The sequence below is a fragment of the Rhinatrema bivittatum genome, chromosome 6 (assembly GCF_901001135.1).
Source record: "Rhinatrema bivittatum chromosome 6, aRhiBiv1.1, whole genome shotgun sequence".
NCBI lineage: Eukaryota > Metazoa > Chordata > Amphibia > Gymnophiona > Rhinatrematidae > Rhinatrema > Rhinatrema bivittatum.
The window spans coordinates 201,351,620-201,375,390 of NC_042620.1; the positions used below are offsets into that span (position 1 = coordinate 201,351,620).

Here is a 23,771-nt window from a genome sequence, read left to right on the forward strand (position 1 = left end):
TGGCACATTGCCTGAAAAATAACTGAGACAAAATCAAATGACTCCATTTTAAAGGAAAACCCTGACAGTATTGCTATCAATGCATATGGTTGCTGCTGAAAATATAAAGAAAACTTGAAAAAGACCAAACACATAACTAGTGAAATTAAGCAGCATGAGATAAAGTGAACCAAGAGGCCCTGTGAGAAAAATATACAAAAGCTTCAGAAAAAATCTCTTCAGAAAAACTAGACATGACCTTTGAGCTCCAAGAAAAAATAAGAACCGAAAGGGGCCTCACATGATGTCAGTGATATGTTATGGCATGCATGTGCTCAGTAGTATGTGCCAAAAGAAACTAGAAGCTATGAAGTAAACTTCAACAGCTTGAGCTCTGTTGGATAATGTCACCCACCTGTGAGGACTTCACATCCTGATTATTCTCAGAGAATATAACCTAGTCTTTGTAACTGGTGATAGAAGCAACACATTAATCCAATCTATCAGTGACACAGGCAAATTAGAAATAAAACTGATTTCAGTCAGAAAGACAACAGTCAATTAATACAAGGATTTACAAATTGGATATTTATAAGCAATAAAAGAACGCATACCTAAGTAATATATAATTTTATGCCAGAAGATGTATTTTGTTGATATTAATCTCATGGTAGATATTAGAGATGTGAATCGTGTGATCGATCGTGTTAACGATCAATTTCGGCTGGGGGGGGAGGGAATCGGATCGTCGCAGTTTTGTTTTTTTAAATATCGTGTAAATCGTAAATCGGGGGAGGGCGGGAAAACCGGCACACTAAAACAACCCTAAAACCCACCCCAACCCTTTAAAATAAATCCCCCACCATCCCGAACCCCCCCCAAAATGTCTTAAATTACCTGGGGTCCAGTGGGGGGGGGGGGGGTCCCGATGTGATCTTCCACTCTCGGGCACACTAAAACAACCCTAAAACCCACCCCGGCCCTTTAAAATAAATCCCCCACCCTCCCGAACCACCCCCCCAAATGTCTTAAATTACCTGGGGTCCAGTGGGGGGTCCCGGTGTGATGTTCCACTCTCGGGCCACGGGTGCGTGGATAGAAATGGCACCGGCGCTACCTTTGCCCTGTCATATGACAGGGCAAAGGTAGCACCGGCGCCATTTCTATCCACGCACCCGTGGCCCGAGAGTGTAACATCACACCGGGACCCCCGCACTGGACCCCAGGTAATTTAAGACATTTTGGGGGGGAGGTTCAGGAGGGTGGGGGATTTATTTTAAAGGGTCGGGGTGGGTTTTAGGGTTGTTTTATTGTGCCAGTTTTCCCACCACCCAATTGGGAACCTCGAGCGAGACTCCCCGAGCCAGATGCGAGGGGACAAGCCACCAATCCAGGCTTTTCCTGGCTAATGGTGGAAGCGTCAGGATCACCTGATACTCCTGGGAGACTGGTTTCCAACGGGATAGCAGGGACGCCTGCAGTGGATGCAGGTGTGCAAACGCCCAGGGTACCATGTCGATGGTGGAGGGCATTACTCCCAGGAGCTGCAGATAATTCCAGGCGGTTGGTTCTTCCAAAGCCGAAAACTGAGACACGTGCTCCCTCAGGGCTTGCGCCTTGTCCTGGCGCAGGAACACCATACCCCGCCGGGTATCGAAGCTCGCTCCTAAGAAATCCAGGTGTTGCGAGGGCACAAGGGAACTCTTTGGAAGGTTCACCACCCAGCCCAGAGAGCGTAGGAATTGTACTACTCTGGCCACTGAGGTCTGACCATGTGAGAAGGACTTCGCTCGAATCAGCCAGTCGTCTAGGTACGGATGTACTAGGATACCCTCCTTGCGGAGGGCCGCCGCCACCACTACCATGATCTTTGTGAAGGTCCAAGGTGCAGTCGCCAAACCGAAGGGAAGCGCCTTGAACTGAAAGTGTTGACCGAGAATCTTGAAGCGAAGATACCGCCGGTGAGCCGGCAGGATGGGAATGTGCAAGTATGCTTCCGAGAGATCCAGTGAAGCGAGGAATTCTCCCTTGTGCACTGCGGCAATCACTGATCGAAGAGTCTCCATGCAGAACCGGCTGACCCTGAGGGCCTTGTTTACCTCCTTCAAGTCCAGGATGGGCCGAAAGGAACCGTCCTTTTTGGGAACGATGAAGTAAAAGGAATAGTGGCCCAAGCCCACCTCGTCGAAGGGGACGGGAACGATGGCCCCTATTTCCTGCAGTCGGTCTAGTGTTTGTTGAACCGCTATCCTCTTGAGATCCGAACCGCAGGGGGAGAAGATGAACCGGTCCCTCGGGGGGCGGACAAACTCCAAGGCGTAACCGTCTCTTATGGTGTCCAGCACCCACTGGTCCATGGAGATAACTGCCCACTCCTCGTAGAAGTCCATGAGGCGGCCTCCGCTCCGGGGAGGTGAGAAATGGGCTCCTTTGGCATCATTGGGAGGACTTTGTGGGTGGATTTCCCTGCCCTGGACCCTCTCTTGCGGGCCTCCGCCCACGAAAGGAACGAGACCAAGGCTGGGATCTTGTCGGCTGTGTCCGGGAACCGGACTGCCGGTAAGACCTATAACATCGCTGTGCCCTGGCCCTGGTTCTACCGGAAGAAAATGACCTGAAGGAACGCTGTCTATCCTCCGGCAGCCGATGCACCGAATTTTCCCCCAGTGACTTGATCCAAATAAAAACTTCCCCCGAAAGGGGAGGGAGCCAAGGCTCGACTTGGAGGAAGCATCCGCCGCCCAGTTGCGAAGCCACAAGAGCCGTCGGGCTGCTACAACCGAAACCATGGACCGCGCCATTACGCGAAAGAGATCATACAAGGCGTCCGCCCCGTATGCTATGGCAGATTCCAGACGGTCCACCTGGGCGGCCTCTTCGGGGGGCAACTCCTGAGAGGTGAGAAGCTGCTGTACCCAGAGTAAGCTGGCCCTTTGCACGAGCGAACTGCACATCACGGCCCGCATAGCTAGGGCGGAGACTTCGAAGACCCTCTTGAGGAAGGTTTCTAGTTTACGGTCCTGCGTATCCCGCAGGGCCGTTCCACCCGTGACCGGGATGGTCATCCTCTTGGTCACTGCCGACACCGCTGAATCCACCTTGGGCACCTTGATAAGATCCAAAAAATCCTCAGGGAGCGGGTATAGCTTTTCCATGGCGTGTGTGACTTTCAAGGATGCCTCGGGAGTGTCCCACTCCCTGGTGAGAAGCTGTAGGAAGAACTCATGGATAGGGAAAGCCCTTGCCCTAGGACGGAGGGTGGCAAGTACTGGATCCCCTTTGCGAGAAGAGGTGGTGACGGCAGGAGCCACAGGGGTCGGCGGATCTGGAGGTGGATCGAGGTCCAGCTCCTGAATAATATGGTGGATGAGTTCATCCAGCTCTTCTTTTTGAAAAATCCGTAGGGCTCGAGGGTCGTCCCCCTCCGTATGTCCATCCGGATGCGCCTCCGGGGGTTCCGGGGAGTCGTCTCTCACCGGCGAAGCCGCCCCCGTGGTACGCCAGGGTGGCACGGGAGAGGGACCCGGCAGGGATCCAGGCGTAACGGGCGAGGCGGTGAGACCAACAGCAAGTTTAGGAACCTTGGGGGGAGGGGCCCCCAGGGGATTCGGCGCCTGCGCTCCCATACCCTGCAAATAAGCCATGTGCATTGCCAGAATAAAATCAGGTGAGAAAAAACGGGGAGCTGATTGGAATCCCTGGGGGGGGGGACTGTCCTGGGAGCCCCGGTCGGGCAAACCCCCCGCCGGGGGCAAAGCCTGTTGAGAGCCAGTGCAACCAATCCTGTCTGCATCTGGGAGCGAGTCCATCTCATGCTGTCCCCCTAAAATGGCCGCCGTTCCCGCCAAAGGCGGCGTCGTGGCCGGCCCGCGCCGCCCGGGCTGAGGAGGAGGCAGGTCCGAAATCGCACCGGAGGACTGCAGGGTGCCTTCCCCGTCGGGGAAGCACCGCTCACAAAGCCCCTCCCTCAGAAATTGATTCCCCGGTTCGCCGCAGGCTTCACACCTCGAGGACCGCAGCATGTCAGCACCGGGAAAAAAGCCTCGGGGGGGGGGGGGCCCAGAAACGAGCTAGTGCCGCGGGGGGGGGGGGGGGGGGGGGCTGGAATGGCCCTAAGAACCCGCCGAAGGGGTCCAGGAACTGCGGGGGAAAACCCCCGTTTCAGTTGAGCACGCACCCGCGGGCGGAGCTTGCGAACCACGGGACCCACAACGACGCGTGGAGCGGCCGGAACCACCGGCATCCACGGGGCACCACCAAAAAGAAGCAAACCTGTGGAGAAAGAAACTCAAAAAACTTCCACTTACCCCAACGGAAGAGGAAAGGAGTACAGAATAGAGAAGGCAGAGCCACAGACACACGCCTCCTCAAAAATTGAAAAGTCTTTTTTTTTTTTTTTTTTTTTTAATTTTAAGGATCCAAAATGAAGAGAAACATAAGACAGGGAAATACTGTGGAGAAAAAGAAAGAAATAACCAAAAATGAAGAAACCCTGTCAATCTGGGGGAGCTAGTGGATCCCCCCACTCACATCTGCTGGAGTCAGAAGAATACTAAGCTCCAGCAGAGGGTGCACTACTCCATATGCTGACGCTCTCAAACTCTGTTCTGACTCCATCTGCTGGTCGGGGGATATAACCCACTGTCTGGACTGATCCAGGTACGTACAGGGAACGGACGATATTTTAAATCGTCAAAAAACAATTCACATCCCTAGTAGATATTCAAATAAATTTGGCAAAGTCTGAGGCCAATGTGAGGTACTATTTAAAATCAATGAGGTTCGTATTCAGTGAGCCGAGAAGCAGCAAAATTATCTGGGTAAAGCTACCTAGATAACTTTAGCTGAGTATTCTTGAGACAAGTCTCCTGCTGGATATACTTAGCTAATGTTACCTAGATAAAGTTAACTGAATATTAAAAAAATATATATATGGCTTATTATAGTGGCCAGATACCCCCTTCCACATCTTGTAAAACACCCATCAAAATAGTGGGATGTAGTGATCCAATCCCCTTCCACCACAGACTTCACCAAGTTAAAAAAAAAATGAAGCCGCAAGGCCATAGTAGTCCAATCTCTGCCCCTGCCCCCGCCCCAAGTAAAAGAAAAAGATAAGGCTTTAGCAGACTGATCCTGCTCTTTCTAGCCCCACTGTCTCAAAGTCTTTTAGTACCCCAACAGGAGGAGAAAGAGCTATTACCTCCTCTGCAGGATGAAAATCTAAATGCTGGTATAGCAAACAGGAGCTGACACTTAGAATTAATTCACTTCATTCAGTTCTCAATGGGGAATGGTCAGTTGTTGGTGAGACTGACCAATCCGCAACACAGTGAAGTGAATGAATTAATATCTAAGTGCCAATTCATATTTACTGTACCAGTCTTTAGATATTCACTCCACAAGAAGAGATAAGAGATTCACCTACGTCCGCTGGAGTACCAGAAGGCTTTCGGGGGTTGGCGGGATAGTACCCTTATTTTTTCAGGTACAGGAAAGGGGGATTGGATCGCTGCAGCACCAACATTTGTTTTTAACTTGGGGGCATGGGGAGGAGGTGACTGGCATGCTACAACCCCATGTTTTCTTTCATTTTTATTTTGTGAGGTATGAGGGAGGACAGTATCAAGTCATCGTAGGCTCAACATTTGTTTTTAACTTAGGAGGAAATGCAAGGGGTAGGGGTTGGGCTGCAGTTGTCCTGTGGGGAGTTTTCTTTCTTTCTTTTTTTTTAACTTTCCCAGTTATATTCAAAATATAGTTGTAAACTTACCTAGCTAAACTTATCTGGGTAGCACTGAACATCAGCCCTACCTGGCTAATTTTAAGCCCTACTCCCAGTATGCTTTTCTCTGCTTCTTTTTAAATCTGATAAGTTTTAGCCAGGTAAGTTTTACCCATTCAGCTGGGAAGGAAATTGAAACCTCAGGGACTGTCCAGTTAAGTCTGAACTTGGCTGGGCACACCCCTTTGAATATGAACCTCAATATTTATATTTTCAGTCAGGTGCACATTAATACTTACTATGTGAACTTTTGAGGTACTGATGCATATCAAGTATCAAAGAAAATGAGGGAAAAGAAGGCTAGCCATAGAGTACCTTAAAGACCATATGTAGCATCATGCGCAGGCCTTTTTTGCCAGGGTATTTCCCACTGATGTTAGCAGACGACAAGTTGAAGAGGTTGGCTCCTGTTTCAGTGCAGATAGCATGAACAAGCATTTTCTTTCCTACCCCAGCTGGCCCAGCCAACAGCAGGGTTTTCACCTGAGGAGCTTTCTCATGTACTGCTTGAGAACCTAGAGAAAATAACCATGTCATTAATATTACTTTCATTTAAGGGAATGAAATAATTCATATGCAAATGAAACTATGAGAGCCAGCAGAGGGAGAAAAAGGAGAGAAATGTTAGAAGAAAGGAGAAATAGTGAAGAGGTTAATGACAGATGGAGAGAGAATCACAAACATGAGTATTCCAGACAACTTGATCGATGCTACTGTAATATACAAGTTATAGGCAGAAATGAACTAAATTTCTTGTCCACTTGTAGATGAACAATTTAAAATGGGCATAGATTTACAGTCCATTAACAAATCAATACTAATGTTCTTTTATTCAAATTTGGCAGTAAGGGCTTGGTCAACTTGTGGCTCATCACATTTTTAGTCATATTTTCATAAAAGATATGGCTTTTTATAGTGGAAAGTTGGAACATTTGATTCTTTCAGTTTATATGGGTTTAGGAGACATACTACTTTCTGTCACATTCAGTCAGACACCATTTCTGAACTCTCCTATATTGTTGAACTAGTTGAAAGGTCCTGTCACAAAATGATGGGTAGACATGGCCCCCACACCTAGATAAAGCAGGTAGAAATGTCTCTAATTCTAGCCATAGAGGAGCATATCTCTCCCAGTGCCTCTCCCTGCTTTGCTATGCCACCCAGCTGGGGACTGGGTAGGCCATTATGCCAATGTCTGCTGTGACCCTGGGTTGCCAGTGGAGGCACAGGGACAAACAGTACATGGCTGACTCAAGACATGCCCATGCATAAATAGCGTTCCTATGCATTCCTGGGTACATCCTGTGCTAGTCACTCACTGTATATGTATCATTTCCACGCATACCACTGTTTCAGTGCGACAAGGCCACATTAATATATGTAGAGATAGGGTAGTACATGCTTCGTGACTTGCATATGTGTATACCTGCCACAATGAGACAGAGAAACATCATCCAAACACAGACTACCTTTTTTTTTTTACTTTTTATTTATTGAATTATATATTATTACAAAGCGCAAGAACTTGGAAAAGAAATATGACTGAGAAATAATGTACCAAAACAATTTCTTCCAATAGGATAAATAACTTTGCAATCGCAGTAGCCCACAAACTAAATAAAGAAAATAAAGGGGGCAAAAATTGAGGAGAATGAATAAGAAAATCACAAAAGAAACTACCTTAGCATGATAATTGAAACTTTCCTGCTAATACATATAAAGACCAACTATGTGACAGATGAATAAGAACCAGCAAGTGATTTTTTAGAATCAATAAATGCCCTAAGTTGTTCAGGAGCAAAAAAAACATATGGGTTCTGCTGAAATTTTACCACACATTTACAGGGATAAGATATCGTAGAAAGAAGGAAGCTCCAAGAGCACAGGTTTCCTGATACAAAGACAGAAATCCTTTCCTCCTTTCTTGAGTAACACATGCTATGTCTGGGAAAATACAAACACTTTGTCCCATAAACTGTTTGCTCATAGTTGAAAATAAGCCTTCATCACAATACTTAAATCTGATTCAGTAAAGGAAGAGATTAACAAAGTTAATCGCTCTGCCACCTCATATTCTGAAGATTCCAAAAAAGCAGTTAACACTAAATTAACAGGAATCTGAGTATTATTCCTACGAGGCAGAAAATAGACTTTAGTAAGAGAATAAACCATATCAGAGGAAATATTTAAGACCTCCTGAAAATATCTATGAACAGGTAACCGATGCAATTCACTAATAACACGAAGAAAATTCAACAAACGGAGGTTTAAGTGACAAAGTCTATTTTCTATCAATTCAACACTTCTGGAAATATTTCCAAGTTCCTGTATAAGTGAAGCTTGAATTGATTTCACCATCTTAACTTCATCTTACAAGGTGGGTATCATCCCAGCAACAACCTGGTGCTGAGAGTCGAAGTCAGCAGATAGTGATTCCAGTTTGTTGGCAATAGAGTCTACTTTGGAAGAACATTGGGAAAAAAACAGATCAAAATTGAGCCATTAAATCCCAGATAGCATCCAAAGTCACAATCTTTGCCTTGGGAGGCACAAAACAAGCACCACTAGAAACAGTACCTGGGAAAGGTTGAGAAAAACCAGGAGAAGAGTCAGCGGTAGTGTGCAAAATCCTCTCCTTTGATGAATGGAGAAAATCTACAGCAAGCTCCCTCTCTTCCAAAGAGCCCTCACTGCCAGCACTAGCACCAACATCATCAGATAGGGACACTGGTGCTTTGGAGGAGAAACTCAGCGGCACAAGAGGAAGTCAGTCATCAAGGGGGCTGAGATAAACCTCCTCCACAGCCAACTCCGGCGTGCCTCTGTCGGAGTCAGCAACGCGAACCACCCTCTCTGAAGCAGGAACTGTGAAGAACATAAGAACATGCCATACTGGGTCAGACCAAGGGTCCATCAAGCCCAGCGTCCTGTTTCCAACAGTGGCCAATCCAGGTCATAAGAACCTGGCAAGTATCCAAAAACTAAGTCTATTCCATGTTACTGTTGCTAGTAATAGCAGTGGCTATTTTCTAAGTCAACTTAATTAATAGCAGGTAATGGACTTCTCCTCCAAGAACTTATCCAATCCTTTTTTAAACACAGCTACACTAACTGCACTAACCACGTCCTCTGGCATCAAATTCCAGAGTTTAATTGTGCGTTGAGTGAAAAAGAACTTTCTTCGATTAGTTTTACATGTGCCATATGCTAACTTCATGGAGTGCCCCCTAGTCTTTCTATTATCCGAAAGAGTAAAAAAACGATTCACATTTACCCATTCTAGACCTCTCATGATTTTAAACACCTCTGTCATATTCCCCCTCAGCTGAAAAGTCCTAACCTCTTTAGTATTTCCTCATAGGGGAGCTGTTCCATCCCTTTTATCATTTTGGTTGCCTTTCTCTGTACCTTCTCCATCGTAATTATATCTTTTTTGAGTTGCGTCGACCAGAATTGTATACAGTATTCAAGGTGCGGTCTCACCATGGAGCGAGACAGAGGCATTATGACATTTTCCATTTTATTCACCATTCCCTTTCTAATAATTCCTAACATTCTGTTTGCTTTTTTGACTGCCACAGCACACTGAACCGATGATTTCAATGTGTTATCCACTATGATGCCTAGATCTCTTTCTTGGGTGGTAGCTCCTAATATGGAACCTAACATTGTGTAATTATAGCATGGGTTATTTTTCCCTATATGTGTCACCTTGCACTTATCCACATTACATTTCATCTGCCATTTGGATGCCCAATTTTCCAGTCTCACAAGGTCTTCCTGCACTTTATCACAATCTGTTTGTGATTTAACTACTCTGAACAATTTTGTATCATCTGCAGATTTGATTACCTCACTTGTCATATTTCTTTCCAGATCATTTATAAATATATTGAAAAGTACGGGTCCCAATGCAGATCCCTGAGGCACTCCACTGCCCACTCCCTTCCATTGAGAAAATTGTCCATTTAATCCTACTCTGTTTCCTGTCTTTTAGCCAGTTTGTAATCCACGAAAGGACATCACGACCTATCTCATGACATTTTACTTTTCCTAGAAGCCTCTCATGAGGGACTTTGTCAAATGCCTTCTGAAAATCCAAGTACACTACATCTACAGTTTCACCTTTAACCACATGTTTATTAACTTCTTCAAAAAAGTGAAGCAGATTTGTAAGGTAAGACTTGCCCTGGGTAAAGCCATGCTGACTTTGTTCCATTAAACCATGTCTTTCTATATTTTCTTTGATTTTGATGTTTAGAACACATTCCACTATTTTTCCTGGCACTGAAGTCAGACTAACCAGTCTGTAGTTTCCCAGAACGCCCCTGGAGCCCTTTTTAAATATTGGGGTTACATTAGCCACCCTCCAGTCTTCAGGTACAATGGAGTCAATTAGATGCTGCCCTGGAAGTGGAGAGGACTCAGTGGGGTAAGTCCTAACCTTCCCCTTCCTTTTTGGAGGCATAACGAATGAAGCAGGAAGGAGTGGAGGAGTAGCCTAGTGGTTAGAGCAGTGGGCTATACCCCACAAGACCAGTGTTTGAGTCCCAGTGCTGCTCCTTGCGCAAGTCACTTTACTCTCCATTTCCTCAGGTACAAACTTAGATTATAAGCCTTCTGGGGATAGGGAAATACCTACAATACCTGAATTTGAAGTACTGCAAATAGTGGAATATAAAAAATCTATGTAAAAGAAATTCAATAAAGAAACAATGCCAAGAAGAGAACCAGGGAGTGTCCTTAACAGAGAGTATCAGGTGGCGATCTTGTCCCCACAAGCTACCTTCTATCTATAGATATATACCAATCTTCTGCTCCAGTAGATCAGAAAGTAAACTTGTGGCAGTCACCTGTTTCCTTAGGAGACAGGTCTTCTATATGCTTATCCTTCCATATCTCTGGTAGCAAAATCTTAGTAAGATTCAAAAGTGACCAGGGAGCTATGCTCCCTTTTTGACATTACCCCTCCTACACTTAGATATACATCTATATATTTATTTCTATATCTATCTATCTATATACAATATACATATGCACTTATATACATATATCCAGACCTCTACTTTGCATCCTAGTCCCTGCTCTATATGAATCCCCAAATCTCCTTCTACCCCAGGTCTCCTCTGCCCTGTGTCCCTTTCTTCCTCTGCACTCCCTCCCAATATCTGCCTATTGTTCTTCTCCTGCTCTCCCTCTAGTCCCTGCCACCCATTCTTCCCTTGTTTTTCCCTTAAGTCCCTGTTCGTCTTCCCCTCAATCCCTATTCTTCCCCTCATTACCCCTAACCAACCAATTTATGAATCCCTTCTCCTCCCTCTTCTAGTCCCAGTTCTTCTCCTACACTGTCCCATAGCTCCCTCTACCCTGATGGCCCAGCACCTTTAAGCCAGTCAGGTTGCAGCTTGGACACTGGACCCTCCTTCCTCCTGCAGGCTCTTGGTTAAAACATCCCCTGTTTGAATCATGGGACCCTGTATCTAAGGAGCCCTACATGATTCAAACATCAGCTGTTAGAACTGCACAGGGCCCATACAGTCCAACATTGGAAATGTATCACTAATGGAAGATTTTATGTCTGAACAACTAAAAGCACATCAGTTTGCCCTGTATTGGAAAAAGAATCCAAATTAGACTGTTCTGATTTGGTACATTTTTGTTCCATTTTATTTCCTCCATTTCTTTGAAAAACCATTGAATCTGTTTGAGGTGAGGAGTAAGAGAGAACATCAATCCCTGCCTTGTCTGTGCCAGCTCAGACAAACCTGAACAGGGCTAAGATAAGAGCTAGAAAGCCCAGGTTAGGAAAAAGGGCCTTAGAAGCGTCATTTCCCAGAGTGCTTGATGCTGAGAGGAAGCCCTTGACCCAAGCAAAGGGAGAAGCAACAGGGTGGTGGGGTGAAACCAGTGTCCAGGGTAATCCTGCAGGTGGAATTGATTGGGAATAATTAGCACTGCAGCTATGGCAGTAGAGACCCTGCTTTATTATCTATTGGGGCAACGATTTCAGATGGTAACAGATCCCGCAACTTTAAAGTGGCTTCAACTAATGGAAAATACTGAAAGTCACTTTACACATTGGTATCCTGACCTGCAAGCTTTTCATTTCTATGCAGGGCTCAGGTGACGTCATCACTGGGCGCCGCGGAACAGTTTCCCGCTGCGACGCCTTTAAAGGTCGGCCCTGTGCGTGCACGCACGCCTAGGGGCCAACTGCAGGAAGGCGTGGTGCGGGCTTCTCTGTGCTGTGAGGGATGCGGAGCACCAGAGCAGGAGGGAACTGGGTCCGGAATTGAGGAGGCCGAGGAGTTAGGAGCTTGAGGGCGCAGACGGCTAGCTACGACCAGAAGGTGAGCAGGGCCAGGCACAGCCTTAGTGCGGCTGGGGCGCGCAACAGTACCCCCCCCCCCCCCCAGGCCTTCCTCTCATCGGCCTAGGCTTCTCAGGGTGCACTTGATGGAAGGTTCACAGAAGCTCCTTGTCCAGAATGTTGTGAGAGGGTTCCCATGAGTTTTCTTTGGGTCTGAACCCCTCCCATGACAGGAGATACTCCCAGCACCCTCTCCTATGACAGACATCTAAAACTTCCTTTATTTGGAGGCAAGCTTCCGGTTCCGCTGAGACTTGGGTTGGAGGTGGCAGTCATCATGAGGGCCAAGACATAACAAGAGGCTTGAGGAGCGAGACGTGGAACATGTTATGAATGCATAAGCTGGCGGGTAGGCGAAGCTGATATGTGATGACCCCCACTAGCCGCAAAACTGGGAAAGGACCTCTTGGAAGGTAAACAAAGTTGGATATGTTTGTTGCTAAGCCATACCTTCTGGCCAGGAAGGAACATGGGGGCAGCGCAGTGATTGGTATCAGCAATCTTCCTTGCCTGCTCAGCGGCCTGACCCAGTCTCTGTGTGACTTGCTCCCAGAGGTGCTGAATTGACTGGACTGTTGCTTGAGCTGCCGACAATGGCACATTCAGAAGAACTGGAAGAGGTGGACGGGGCTGTTGGCCATAGATGACGTGGAACGGGGAGCTCCCTGTGGCGACTGCAACGTGGGTGTTATGCGCAAATTCTGCCCATGGGAGGAGATCAGCCCACTTGCCCTGCTGGTCGTTTACGTAGGACCGAAGAAAGGCCTTTAGGGACTGGTTTGTTCGTTCGGCCTGGCTGTTCGCCTGAGGGTGATAAGTGGAGGTTAAGTTTAGGGTGATGTTAAACTTGGCGGCATAAGGACCTCCAATACTTCCCCGTGAATTGTGGGCCTCGGTCCGACATGATCTCCTGTGGGAGTCCATGTAGGCGAAAGACTTGGGTCAAGAAGAGGCGCCCCAGTTCGGGACTGGAAGGCAAGTTAGGCAGAGGTATGAAATGGGCCATCTTGGAGAAACAGTCTATGACGACCCAAATCACGGTGTTTCCCTTGGAAGGGGGTAATTCCACAATGAAGTCAATGGCAAGGTTTGTCGATGGTTCTGTAGGTGCCGGAAGAGGATGGAGAAGACCCCACGGGTGTCCAGTGGGCGTCTTCTGCTGGGCGCAGATGGGACAAGAATCTACATAATCACAGGAGTCCCTCACCATGCTGGGCCACCAGTAATGCCTGCAGAGCATCTCCAGGGTCCGAGCCTGACCGGGGTGACCAGTGAGTCGAGAATAATGGGCCCAGCATAGTACTCGCTCTCGGAGGCGACGAGGCACCACCATCTTACCGGATGGCACGGTGGTAGTGGCTGCGAGGGAGATGCATGCGGGATCAATGATGTGGGTCGGACCTTAGGGAGTATCCTCTAGATCTACTGAGCGTGAGAGTCATCGGCACGGAGATTTTTCGCAGCCGGTGGTAGCATAACTCGAAGTTGAACCGCGCAAAGAAGAGGGCCCAGCAGGCCTGCTGTGTGTTCAGTAGCTGGGCTTCTTTAAGTTGTTCTAGATTCTTGTGGTCCATGTAAATGGTAAACTTGTGCTGAGCCCCCTCAAGCCAGGGGCGCCACTCCTGGAGAGCCAGCTTCACGGCCAGGAGTTTGCAGTATCCAATAGTATAGTTGCGTTCTGCGGATGAGAACTTGTGGGAGTAAAAGGAGCACGGGACTAAGGCTCCCTTCATGGAGTATTGGTTGAGGACCATCCCCACACCAATGGCGGATGCGTCAACCTCTACGATGAAGGGGCGGTTCGGGTCTGGATGGCGGAGACAGGGACCAGTACAGAAGGCCTCCTTAAGGCCTGTTGCGTTCATGCCTATTCTCGCCCTCGCTCCACCCTCTCTACCTTTGTGGCGACTCCCTTCGGCTCAGACGGACAGATGCAGCCATGGCTTCTCCCCGCCTCTTGGTCCCGGTATCCCCAGGCTGGCCTGATGCCATGGATCCGCCATGTTCCTGATGAATTAAGGGAGAGCGCGCGCTCCAGACTTTGTACCAGCAAGGGCGCGAACCTCGGGGGCGTCCTCCCGTAGTGACGTCATCCGTTTTCAATTTAAAGGTCTTTGTTTGCTAACTACAAACGAGTTAGCAAGGAACTCCAATGGGACTTGCTTCGGCAGTCTATGCTACTTGCAACAACGATCTGAGTCAGCAAGGGGAAATCTTTCTCCACTGCTCAGCTTTTTCAAACTTACCAGGAGTACCTGCTTCTCGGGGGCTCCGCTCTCTCTCTTCTTGATTTCAGATTGTTGGACGGGATACGGTACTCGCTCCTCGAGGGCCTACGTTCCCGAAGACTCAGAAGACTCCTATTGCCTGGAGACGATCGCAGACGTAAACACATTGAGTCCTATTACAGACAGGAACCGATACTCGCTCCACGAGGGCCCTTGTTCCTAATCTCTAAGACTCCCTTCAGTCTAAGACGTTATCGCAGGTACGGAGATCGTAATTTACTATTGCAGATTGCAGATAGGAACCGGTACTCGCCCCTTAAGGGCCTATGTTCCTAATACCTTTCTCAGACTCTCTTCTTCCTCAGAAGATATCGCATACCTATATCTTATGGATTACTATTACAGATTAACAGATAGGAACCGGTACTCGCTCCACGAGGGCCTATGTTCCTAAATCTCTCCTAGCCTCTCTTCTATTCCAGAAGCCATCCCATACACAGTTAATGTGAGTTCTATTTCAGACTGCCTATAGGAACCAGTACTCGCATGCGGCTCCTGTTCCTGAATACTGAAGACTCTCTGTTGCATAAGAAGACATTACAGATATCTACAATTGTGAGTGTATCATCTACCACTGGTTATGCCCAGCATACCCTGTCTACTCACTACCTATAGTCTCTCCTTACAGCTCAGCAACTCAGAGATCGTAGTTCCAGTATCAGAGGGACTTCAGCCCTGCTGGGCATATCAACTCACTACTGCCACCGCTGGTAGTTCTACTTCCATTTTACGTGAAAGAACATTGAAACGCTGTGAGGTGCAGGTACTGAGCGTTGTTGGCGGTCTGCCGTGAAGACACAGGAGAGTTTATCGTTGAATCTACGGCTTCATCATGTTGGTGGCAAGATTAACATGTCTGCGGAATTTGCCTTCATGGGGTCTGCGCCCAGTCCTCACACAGGCCTCTCCAGCTTTGAGAAATTCATGCCTGAAGACCAATCGGTGGCTTTTACAACCCAACCAGGGATATGCCTCCAAAAGTAGAATTGGTCTGCGACATACAAAATCTGCTCGTGAAGGAGTGAAAGAATCAGCATTTGAGTCAGCCATGGAAACATCAACTTGAAGTAAGCGATGGGGAAACTTTATTCCACCAAGGTGCTAATAACTTGCAGGAGAATGAACTATGGTTTGTTGTGTTGAGCTTGAATTCAGTCATGTATTCACTATTTGGTCAGTCATTAAAGCTTGATTAATATTTAATTATTAATATTTAATATTAAAGCTGAACATTTACCTACGTCCTGTTGACGAGTTGCTATTATTATTATCTATGTAATATTTAATTTATTATTAATATCTATATGTTATAGGTTATATGCTATATGTTATACGTTATATGTTAAGAAACGCTGTTCCATGTAACGCCTTTTGTGCGAAAGTTTTGTTATATGTAAACCGACCTGATTCGATACTTGTATTGAGAATGTCGGTATATAAAAATCCGAAATAAATAAATAAATAAATAATAAAGAATTATCTGTGTTTGTCTCAATACTCCAGCCTAGCCGGTGGTCCCTCTCAGGATCTCCACTTGAGGGCGCTGTCATCTGCCATCAGCCCAGGGATTCACTATTCTACTAAGCGTTACTCCTTACACTAATAGAGTGGTATTATCATCTGCCACTCTGTGGGAGCCAACCCACATCAGACAATTACTCCTCTTTCTGCGGAAGCTGATCCATATCAGATAGCTATCTCCCCGTGGGGATCATACAGGTTTCTGGCTCATCTTTCTACAGGAACAAAGCAAAACAGTTGCTACTCCTTCCCTCTGGGGAAGCAGAGCACTAACAGATTGCTAAACTCCTCCTCCTACAGGAGCCAAGCCTATCAGATTGCTATCTCCTCCCTTTGGGAGGAGCTGATCGATACCAGATCGCTCACTCTGACCTCCTGGCGGGGTAAGCGCTAGCAGATTGCTAACTCCTTGGCAGATTCCGTAACAGATTGCTAACTCCTCCTTCAACGGGAGTATCCAGAAGCCAGATTATAACAGATTGCTAACTTCGCCCCCCTAGCGGGGTGATCGCTAACAAGGGCCTGGAATGCAGACTGGGCTTTGGGATTCCACTCCCAGAGGTTACATCCCTTCCTAGTCATGGCGGTCAGTGGAGCGGCTAGCGTGGAGTAGTCTACGATAGAATGACGGTGATAGTTTGTGAATCCCAAGAACCTTTGCAGGGCCCATACACCAACAGGCTGGGGCCAGTCACAAATACCTTGGAGTTTATCTGGGTCCATGGTGAATCCCTGGCTGAAGATGATGTAGCCCAGGAATGGGAGACTGGACTGTTCAAAAAGGCATTTCTCAAGTTTGGCATAGAGATGGTGGTCCCTAAGCCGCTGGAGGATGGTCCAAACATGAGAGCGATGGGAAAAGATCAAAATGTCATCCAAATAGACTACGATGAAGGAGTATAAGAGGTCTCAGAAAATCTCATTCATCATTCTCTGGAAGACGGCAGGAGTGTTGCATAGCCCAAAGGGCATCACTATGTACTTCTAGTGTCCATCTCGCGTATTGAACGTCGTCTTCCAGATGTCTTCGGGTTGAATGTGTACCAAATTATAGGCCCCACGCAGGTCCAACTTGGTAAAAATCCGGGCCCCCTGGAGCCAATCGAATAGCTCACTGATGAGCGGAAGTGGGTACTGGTCTTTGCGGGTGACGGCGTTCAGGCTGCGGTAGTCAATATATGGCCTTAAGGTACCATCCTTCTTCTTGACAAAAAAGAATCCGGCGCCCACAGGGGATGTAGAGGCCCTGATGAATCCTTTGGCCAGGTTCTCTTTGATGTAAGCTGACATGGTCTAGGTCTTGGGAAGTGAGAATGGGTATGTTCTCCCTTTGGGAGGCATGGTACCGGGTAACAGCTCGATTGGGCAGTTAAATTTCCGGAGAAGTGGTAAGATGTCGGCTTGTTGCTTTGAGAAGACATCTTGGTAGTCAGCGTAGGGCGAAGGTAGCCCAGGAAGGGTCATGGAGGTTAACACAGGTATGGATGGGGACACCCGCCGTAAGCAATGTATCTGGCACTGAGAACCCCACTCAATGAGCTGGAGCGACTCCCAGTCAAAGTGTGGGGAGTGTATTATAGCCAGGGTAGGCCGAGGATGATGCGGTATACTGACTGTTTCAGGACCAAGAGAGGAATCTCCTCATCATGGAGAGTCCCTACGGTCATCCGGATGGCTAGGGTATGATGGGTAATGCGGTCAGGTAGGGGTTCTCATGGATGGAGGCTATTCGCAGCGGAACTTCAAGGGGTTGAGTAGGAATCTGGAGTAATGTGACTAACTCCTCAAGAATAAAATTCCCACCGGCCCCAGTATCATGAGGGCGGTGGTGGAAAACGAATGTGCCTCCCTGAAGAGGGAGACGGGAAGCAGTAGTTGAGGGCCTGTAACTGTAGTGCCCAAGCTCTGGACCCCCGCCGGGCTTAGGCTTTGGAGTTTCCCAGATGCACGGACAGGTCTGGATATGGTGACCAGGACCCCCATAGTAGAGGCAAAGACCAGACTTCCGCTTTCGGAGGCGTTCTTCGGGAGTAAGACGACTGCGGTTGATCTGCATCAGTTCTTCCATTGACGGGGATACCACTGGTGTTGCCCTTGATCTAGGGTTAGCAGACTGAGGTGGTTCTGGGGCCGCTCATTGTATGGCCCTTACCTCCCGATGCCATTCCTGGAGGCGGTGGTCAATCCGCCCGACCAAGGAGATGAGGTCCTCCAACGACGCAGGAATCTCTTGGGCTGCCAGGTCATCTTTTAGAGCGGATGACAGTCCTTCGAGATAGAGGCCCCGCAGGCAGTCCTCCTGCCATCCCAATTCCATTCGGAATTCCAAGGTGTATTCTGTGAGGGAATGGGTCCCCTGGCAGAGGTGGAGGAGATGGTGTCCGGCGACCGCCTGTCGGCCTGGGTCATCGAAGGTGCATCGGAACGTAGAAATGAAGTGAGGGAGCTGCTATAGTAAAGAGTTAGAACGCTCCCAAAGCGGGGAGGCCCATGCCAGGGCCTTCCCCTCCAAACGCGAAAGGATAAAAGTGATCTTTGTCACTTAGTCCGGAAACAGAGAAGGTTGTAGCACAAACTGCATGTAACACTGGTTAATGAAGCCTCGGCTGAGACGAGGGTTCCCATTGAATCGGGGAGGAGTAGGGAGGGCCAGCAGTGCCTGTGAGGGCGATGAACCAGAGGAAGTGCTATGAGCAAGCATCCCAGGGTTGGCCATGGCGGACTCTTCAAATTGTGACCGTAGTTTCTCCACTGAGGTATGCCTCGAGGTATTGCTGCTGCTCCCGGACATGTGTAGCCAGGCCCAGAATAGCCTCCAAGGCGGAGGACTCCGCCGAGTCCATGGCCTTGGCAACCTGTTGTGCTGAAGGTGGACCCTTGGCCTGGCGCAGGATTGGTATGGCCCTCTGAGGGATCCCAGAGGGCGCCTGAGGCCAGGAGGCGGAGCACACAAGGAGCAGAGGCAAGCTGGAGCTTCACCAATAACGGCCCCAGGGCTCTGTGGGTTGAGCCCTTGGATTCCCAGGCTGCCTGGGCTTAGGTGGGCCTCTGGGGGTCTCCTGGAGAGATAGTATAGAGGTGTGCCCACAAGGAGGAAAGGTGCATGGCTGATGGTGAACAGATGAGCTAGACCAGAACAGAGAGTACCGGAGACCACGGGTACAAGGCAGGAACGGAAGGTCCTCCGGGCAGGGTAGGCAGTGCCTAGTGGTCTAGCTCGAGGAAGGCCGCAGACAGCATCAAGGCAGGTGGGCTGGGTGATCTCAGGAGAAGCAAAGAGTGTGTCCGAATGGAGCACAAGGGTTAAGGCCAGGGTATCCATTTGAGGATGGTCAGCCAAAGCAAGGGCCAGTACCAGGTATCAGTCTGAACGTGGTCAGGGGCAAGCAGAGGTCAGTTCCAGGTATCAGTCTAAGCATGGTCAGAGGCAAGCAGAGGTCAATTCCAGGTATTGGTCCAAGCGTGGTCAGAGGCAAGCAGAGGTCAGTACCAGGTATCAGTCCGAGAAGATACAACCTGGGTTGCAGAATATGGAATAAACTCAGGAACGAAGGAACACAGGAAAGACCACGGGAACACAGGAACATCGCAGGAACACTGAAACAAGAAGAAGAACACAGGAACAGACGCGGGAACACTGGAACAAGCACAGGAACTCAGGAACACTGGAACAAGCACAGGTACACGGGAACACTGAAACAAGCACAGGAATGAGGACAGCAACTAGCTCACACAATGTGACGCCCCGTTTGCCAAGGCCAGGAATGAAGAGCTGAGCCCAGCCTTTTATGCATGCGCACACCTAGGGGCTGACTGCAGGAAGGCGTGGTGTGGGCTTCTCCGCACTGCGAGGGACGTGGAGCACCGGAGCAGGAGGGAACCGGGTCTGGAGTTGAGGAGGCCGAGGAGCCCGAGGGTGCAGACGGCTAGCTACGACCGCAGGAGAGACCGGGGGAGCAGTGGAGGCTGGGTCTGGAAGGTGAGCAGGGCTGGTTGCAGCCCTAGCGCAGTCGGGGCATGCAACAGTAACCTCCCATACCAAAACAACCCAATCAAGCTTATCTATGAAAAGGCAACACTGCACCTATTATACCAGGCCCTAGAGCACCAATAAAAACTCTTATTAGGAAACCAGGCTGCTATAGAAATTACAGAAATTACATGCCAGCAAAATACCTCACTTCGGTCACATATGCAGAACACAGAGAGACCCTGATCAAATACAGAATAATGAGATCTGAAAGTATAAACAGAAACGTGCTGAAAAGAACTGAACTGCAACCCACAACAAGCCAGCCTCTATATGCAGAGCAACAATGGAAAAATAGAAGCATTAACATTCTTCATAAAACATTGAATAATAAAATCAAGAAATATAAAACATTATTCATAAAGTCATTTTCATAAAAAGAATATTTCAAACCAGTTAATGAATAGAATATTGAAAATTTCCCAAACACCAAAAAAATGTAAAAATCTGATGAATAAAAAATCCAATTAAAAATGTTCTTTCCTCCCCCTAAAAACAAATATTTCAAAAGAGCGGAATCATCAAATTACACCCAATGATTAAAACTCTAAAGGATTTAAACATCTGCTTTCTATACCTGCGATCTGATTTCCAGTCACCCTGAGATTGTTGTGGATTGGGGGAGGTAGGGCCACACAATTTTTATCTTCTCTCTCACACACATGCACAATAACACATTCATTCTCTCCCACACTCTCTCTCTCTAACATACACGGGCTGCCTCTCCCTCACCCTCATAGATACTTTATGTTTGTGTGTGTGCCTGTGAGAGCTTATTTGTGACATACAGGCTCTCACAGGCACCAAACATATACAAACAAACAAGCTCTTACACAGACTCATTCACAGGCACACAGGTCCTCACACAGAAGTTCTCATACAGTGACACACAGAAGTTCTTACACAGTCACATTCACAAAGGCACCCTCTCATATACACACACAGGCACTCTCAGACACACACAGAAGCTCTTACACTGTCACCCACACACAGACATAGAGGCACCCTCACACATACACACACACACACCCTCTCATACACAGGCACTCACTCGCACAGGGCCGTGCTCTCACTCACATTTTGGACCTCTTCTTCTGCTGTTGGCTGCAGAGCAGGGCATCTTCATCTGCCGCCAGCTTCAGGGAAAGACTGGCGGTATGGCAGGGCCTCTTCTTCTGCCGCGGACTTGGAGGAAACACTGGCGGCACCATAGGACATCACTTTTGCTGGCGGGGAGTAGGAACCCCGCCAGCACGTTATTTCGTGCTGCCGTGGGACACATGCATGCTCGCACACCCAAACACAGCTTCCGCTCCCTCCTCCCCCTTAGTTTGCCACTGTGGCCCACTGTTCTTTCTGCTTGGGAGGGGGAGGAGGGAGCGGAAGCTGTGTGCGGACATGTGCACGCATGGGCTTCTCCTTCCATCGCTGGCATTCTCTCTTCGGCCACCGGCTGGTTAGGCTCCACTGGTAGCTCACAGCCTCTCCTGATGCTGCTAGCCTGCCACCTTTCCGGGTGTGCTCCTCCGTGCAAATACACAGTATGCACACCCAGTCACACCGGGCCTGGTTCCGTCTTTTCTATAGTACAGAAACTATGCTGCTCTCAAGCCTCAATATTTTACATTGGAGATTTCACAGGGGTACAAAATGCATCCCTGCCCTCTTGTAAAAGTATTATCGAGAAAGGTTTGACCTTTTGCCAATAATACCAATATCTGCCAATAATACTAATATCTGCAACAGGATAGACAGCTAAGAAGGTATGGAAAACATGAGGAAGGATTAGTGACACTCAAGGAATGGTCTAGCATCTGGCAACTAAAACTGAATGCTAAAAAATTCAGAGTATGGAGTGAAATTTTTCTAAGCAAAAAAGAAGAGTAGGATCTGGAGATGATCGAATCTGATGATGCTAAGATGGTCAAACAAGTGGATAAGGTGACGTCAAAAGCCAGAAAGATAGTTGGCTGCAGAAAAAAGGCAGTGATATTGCCTTTTGCATAAGTTTCTGGTGAGACCTCATTTGGAATACTGTATATAGTTCTGGAGACCCAATCTTCAAATGGCTATAAACTGGTTGGAATTGGTCCAGAGGGTGGTTATTAAAATGATCCGTGATCTTCATTCTAACGCATTTGAAGACAGACTATGATTTAAACATGTATACTCTAGAGAGGAAAGGTGGGATAAAGGAGATATGAGAGAGACATTTAAATACCTCCAAGGATTCCATGCACAGGAGGTGGACCTCTTTCAAAGGAGAGGCTCTAGAATCAAGGTTCATCGGATGACAGTGAAAGTGTATAGATTCAGGGGTAATCTAAGGAAATGTTTTAGTACAGAAAAGATAGTGGATAAAGAAAAGAGAAGGATGAAGAGAAGAGGCAAGGGGTGGCTTGCTTGTGGGAATGTCGGCTACTACCTGGAGATTAATATCCTTATTCAATAAACATACACACAGTTAATGCGACTCCAATATTGCTATATGCTTCAACGGCAAGAGGAAATGTGGAAAAAAGGATTTGCATCCACAAAAAAGCAGGGGAGTAGATTGCTTGTTACGGTGGTCACTACCCCAAATCAAATAAGCCTGATACTTCACTTTCAATGCACATCCAGCATAGCTCTCTCCGTCAACGGCAGGGAAAATGAAGAAAAGATGATTTATATTCAGCATCAACCAACAAGGAATGAATTACATAGTCTGGGTAAACAGATAAGCATAGGAGTAGCTGGCTTGTTACGGTGGCTACTACCCCGAATCAATTAAACATGATACTTGACTTGGAATAAGTATCCAGCGCAGCTCACTGCTTCAGCAACAGAGGGAATTAAGTAAAGAGGATTTTTATTCAGACAACCAACAATGGCTGAATTGCACATGCAGGGTAAACAAACGGGAGTAGCTTGCTTATTACGGCGGTTACTACCCCAAACCAATTAGCTAGATACGTCACTTAGATGCAGCTCCAGCACTGCTGTCTGCATCGATGGTGGTGGTGGAAGGGAATTGGAACCAAAAAGTTACCAATAAGGGCCCTGACCTCAGCGGTCAGAGTAAGAGATTATGAAAACAAATAGGTGTGAAAGCTTGCTGGGCAGACTGGATGGGCCGTTTAGTCTTCTTCTGCCGTCACTTCTATGTTTCTATGTTTCTATGAAACAGCCTCCCCATGTAAATGATGGATTTTAATTCAAGAAAGCATGAGATAAGCACAGATATCTGAGGAAGTTGTAGGGATTGTAAAGCTGAATAGTTGGTATGGATGGGCAGACTAGATAGGCTGTATGATCTTTTTCTGTCATCATGTTTCTATATTTCAATATTTCCTCACTATAATTGGTGGTTCCTGTTATTGATATCAATATTTCCTCAGCCTTAAACATGTTAAATCACCACATTATCTTATCCTGTTTATTTAATTTAGGAATATCAAGAACAGTATTAAGCTGATTTTACTAATACTGGATGGATCAATGTTAACAGGTGAGATCTGGCTCTAATGTATCCCTTTGGCATCCTCTGACAATGGGATCCCAGAGAGCTTCTCTCTGTCTGCCACACTGTTCGGTCTTTACCTCTGCCCAATTTGCAATCTACTAGATGGGATGGATACCAGTTATAGGATCTATGCTGATGACATCTTTCTGTTACCTCATCTATATTTGACACTATGTTACGTTTTATGATGTCTGAAATATTTGAAATATTTAAATGTTCTGATATTCCATTACATTTTCAATCAGATGAAGTCACCATATCTATTTCTTCTCAATTAAAAATCTCTAGTATTA

General features: G+C 47.4%; 1 protein-coding gene across 1 annotated transcript in view; it reads right to left on the reverse strand.

Annotated features, from left to right (window-relative positions):
- The window catches only part of IQCA1 (IQ motif containing with AAA domain 1), a 645,805-nt gene that overhangs the window by 96,008 nt on the left and 526,026 nt on the right, over window positions 1-23,771 (reverse strand). The window contains exon 15 of the mRNA XM_029606410.1: window positions 6,080-6,279. Within this exon, the coding sequence (XP_029462270.1) occupies window positions 6,080-6,279 (200 nt within the window). The remainder of the gene's footprint in view (window positions 1-6,079; window positions 6,280-23,771) is intronic.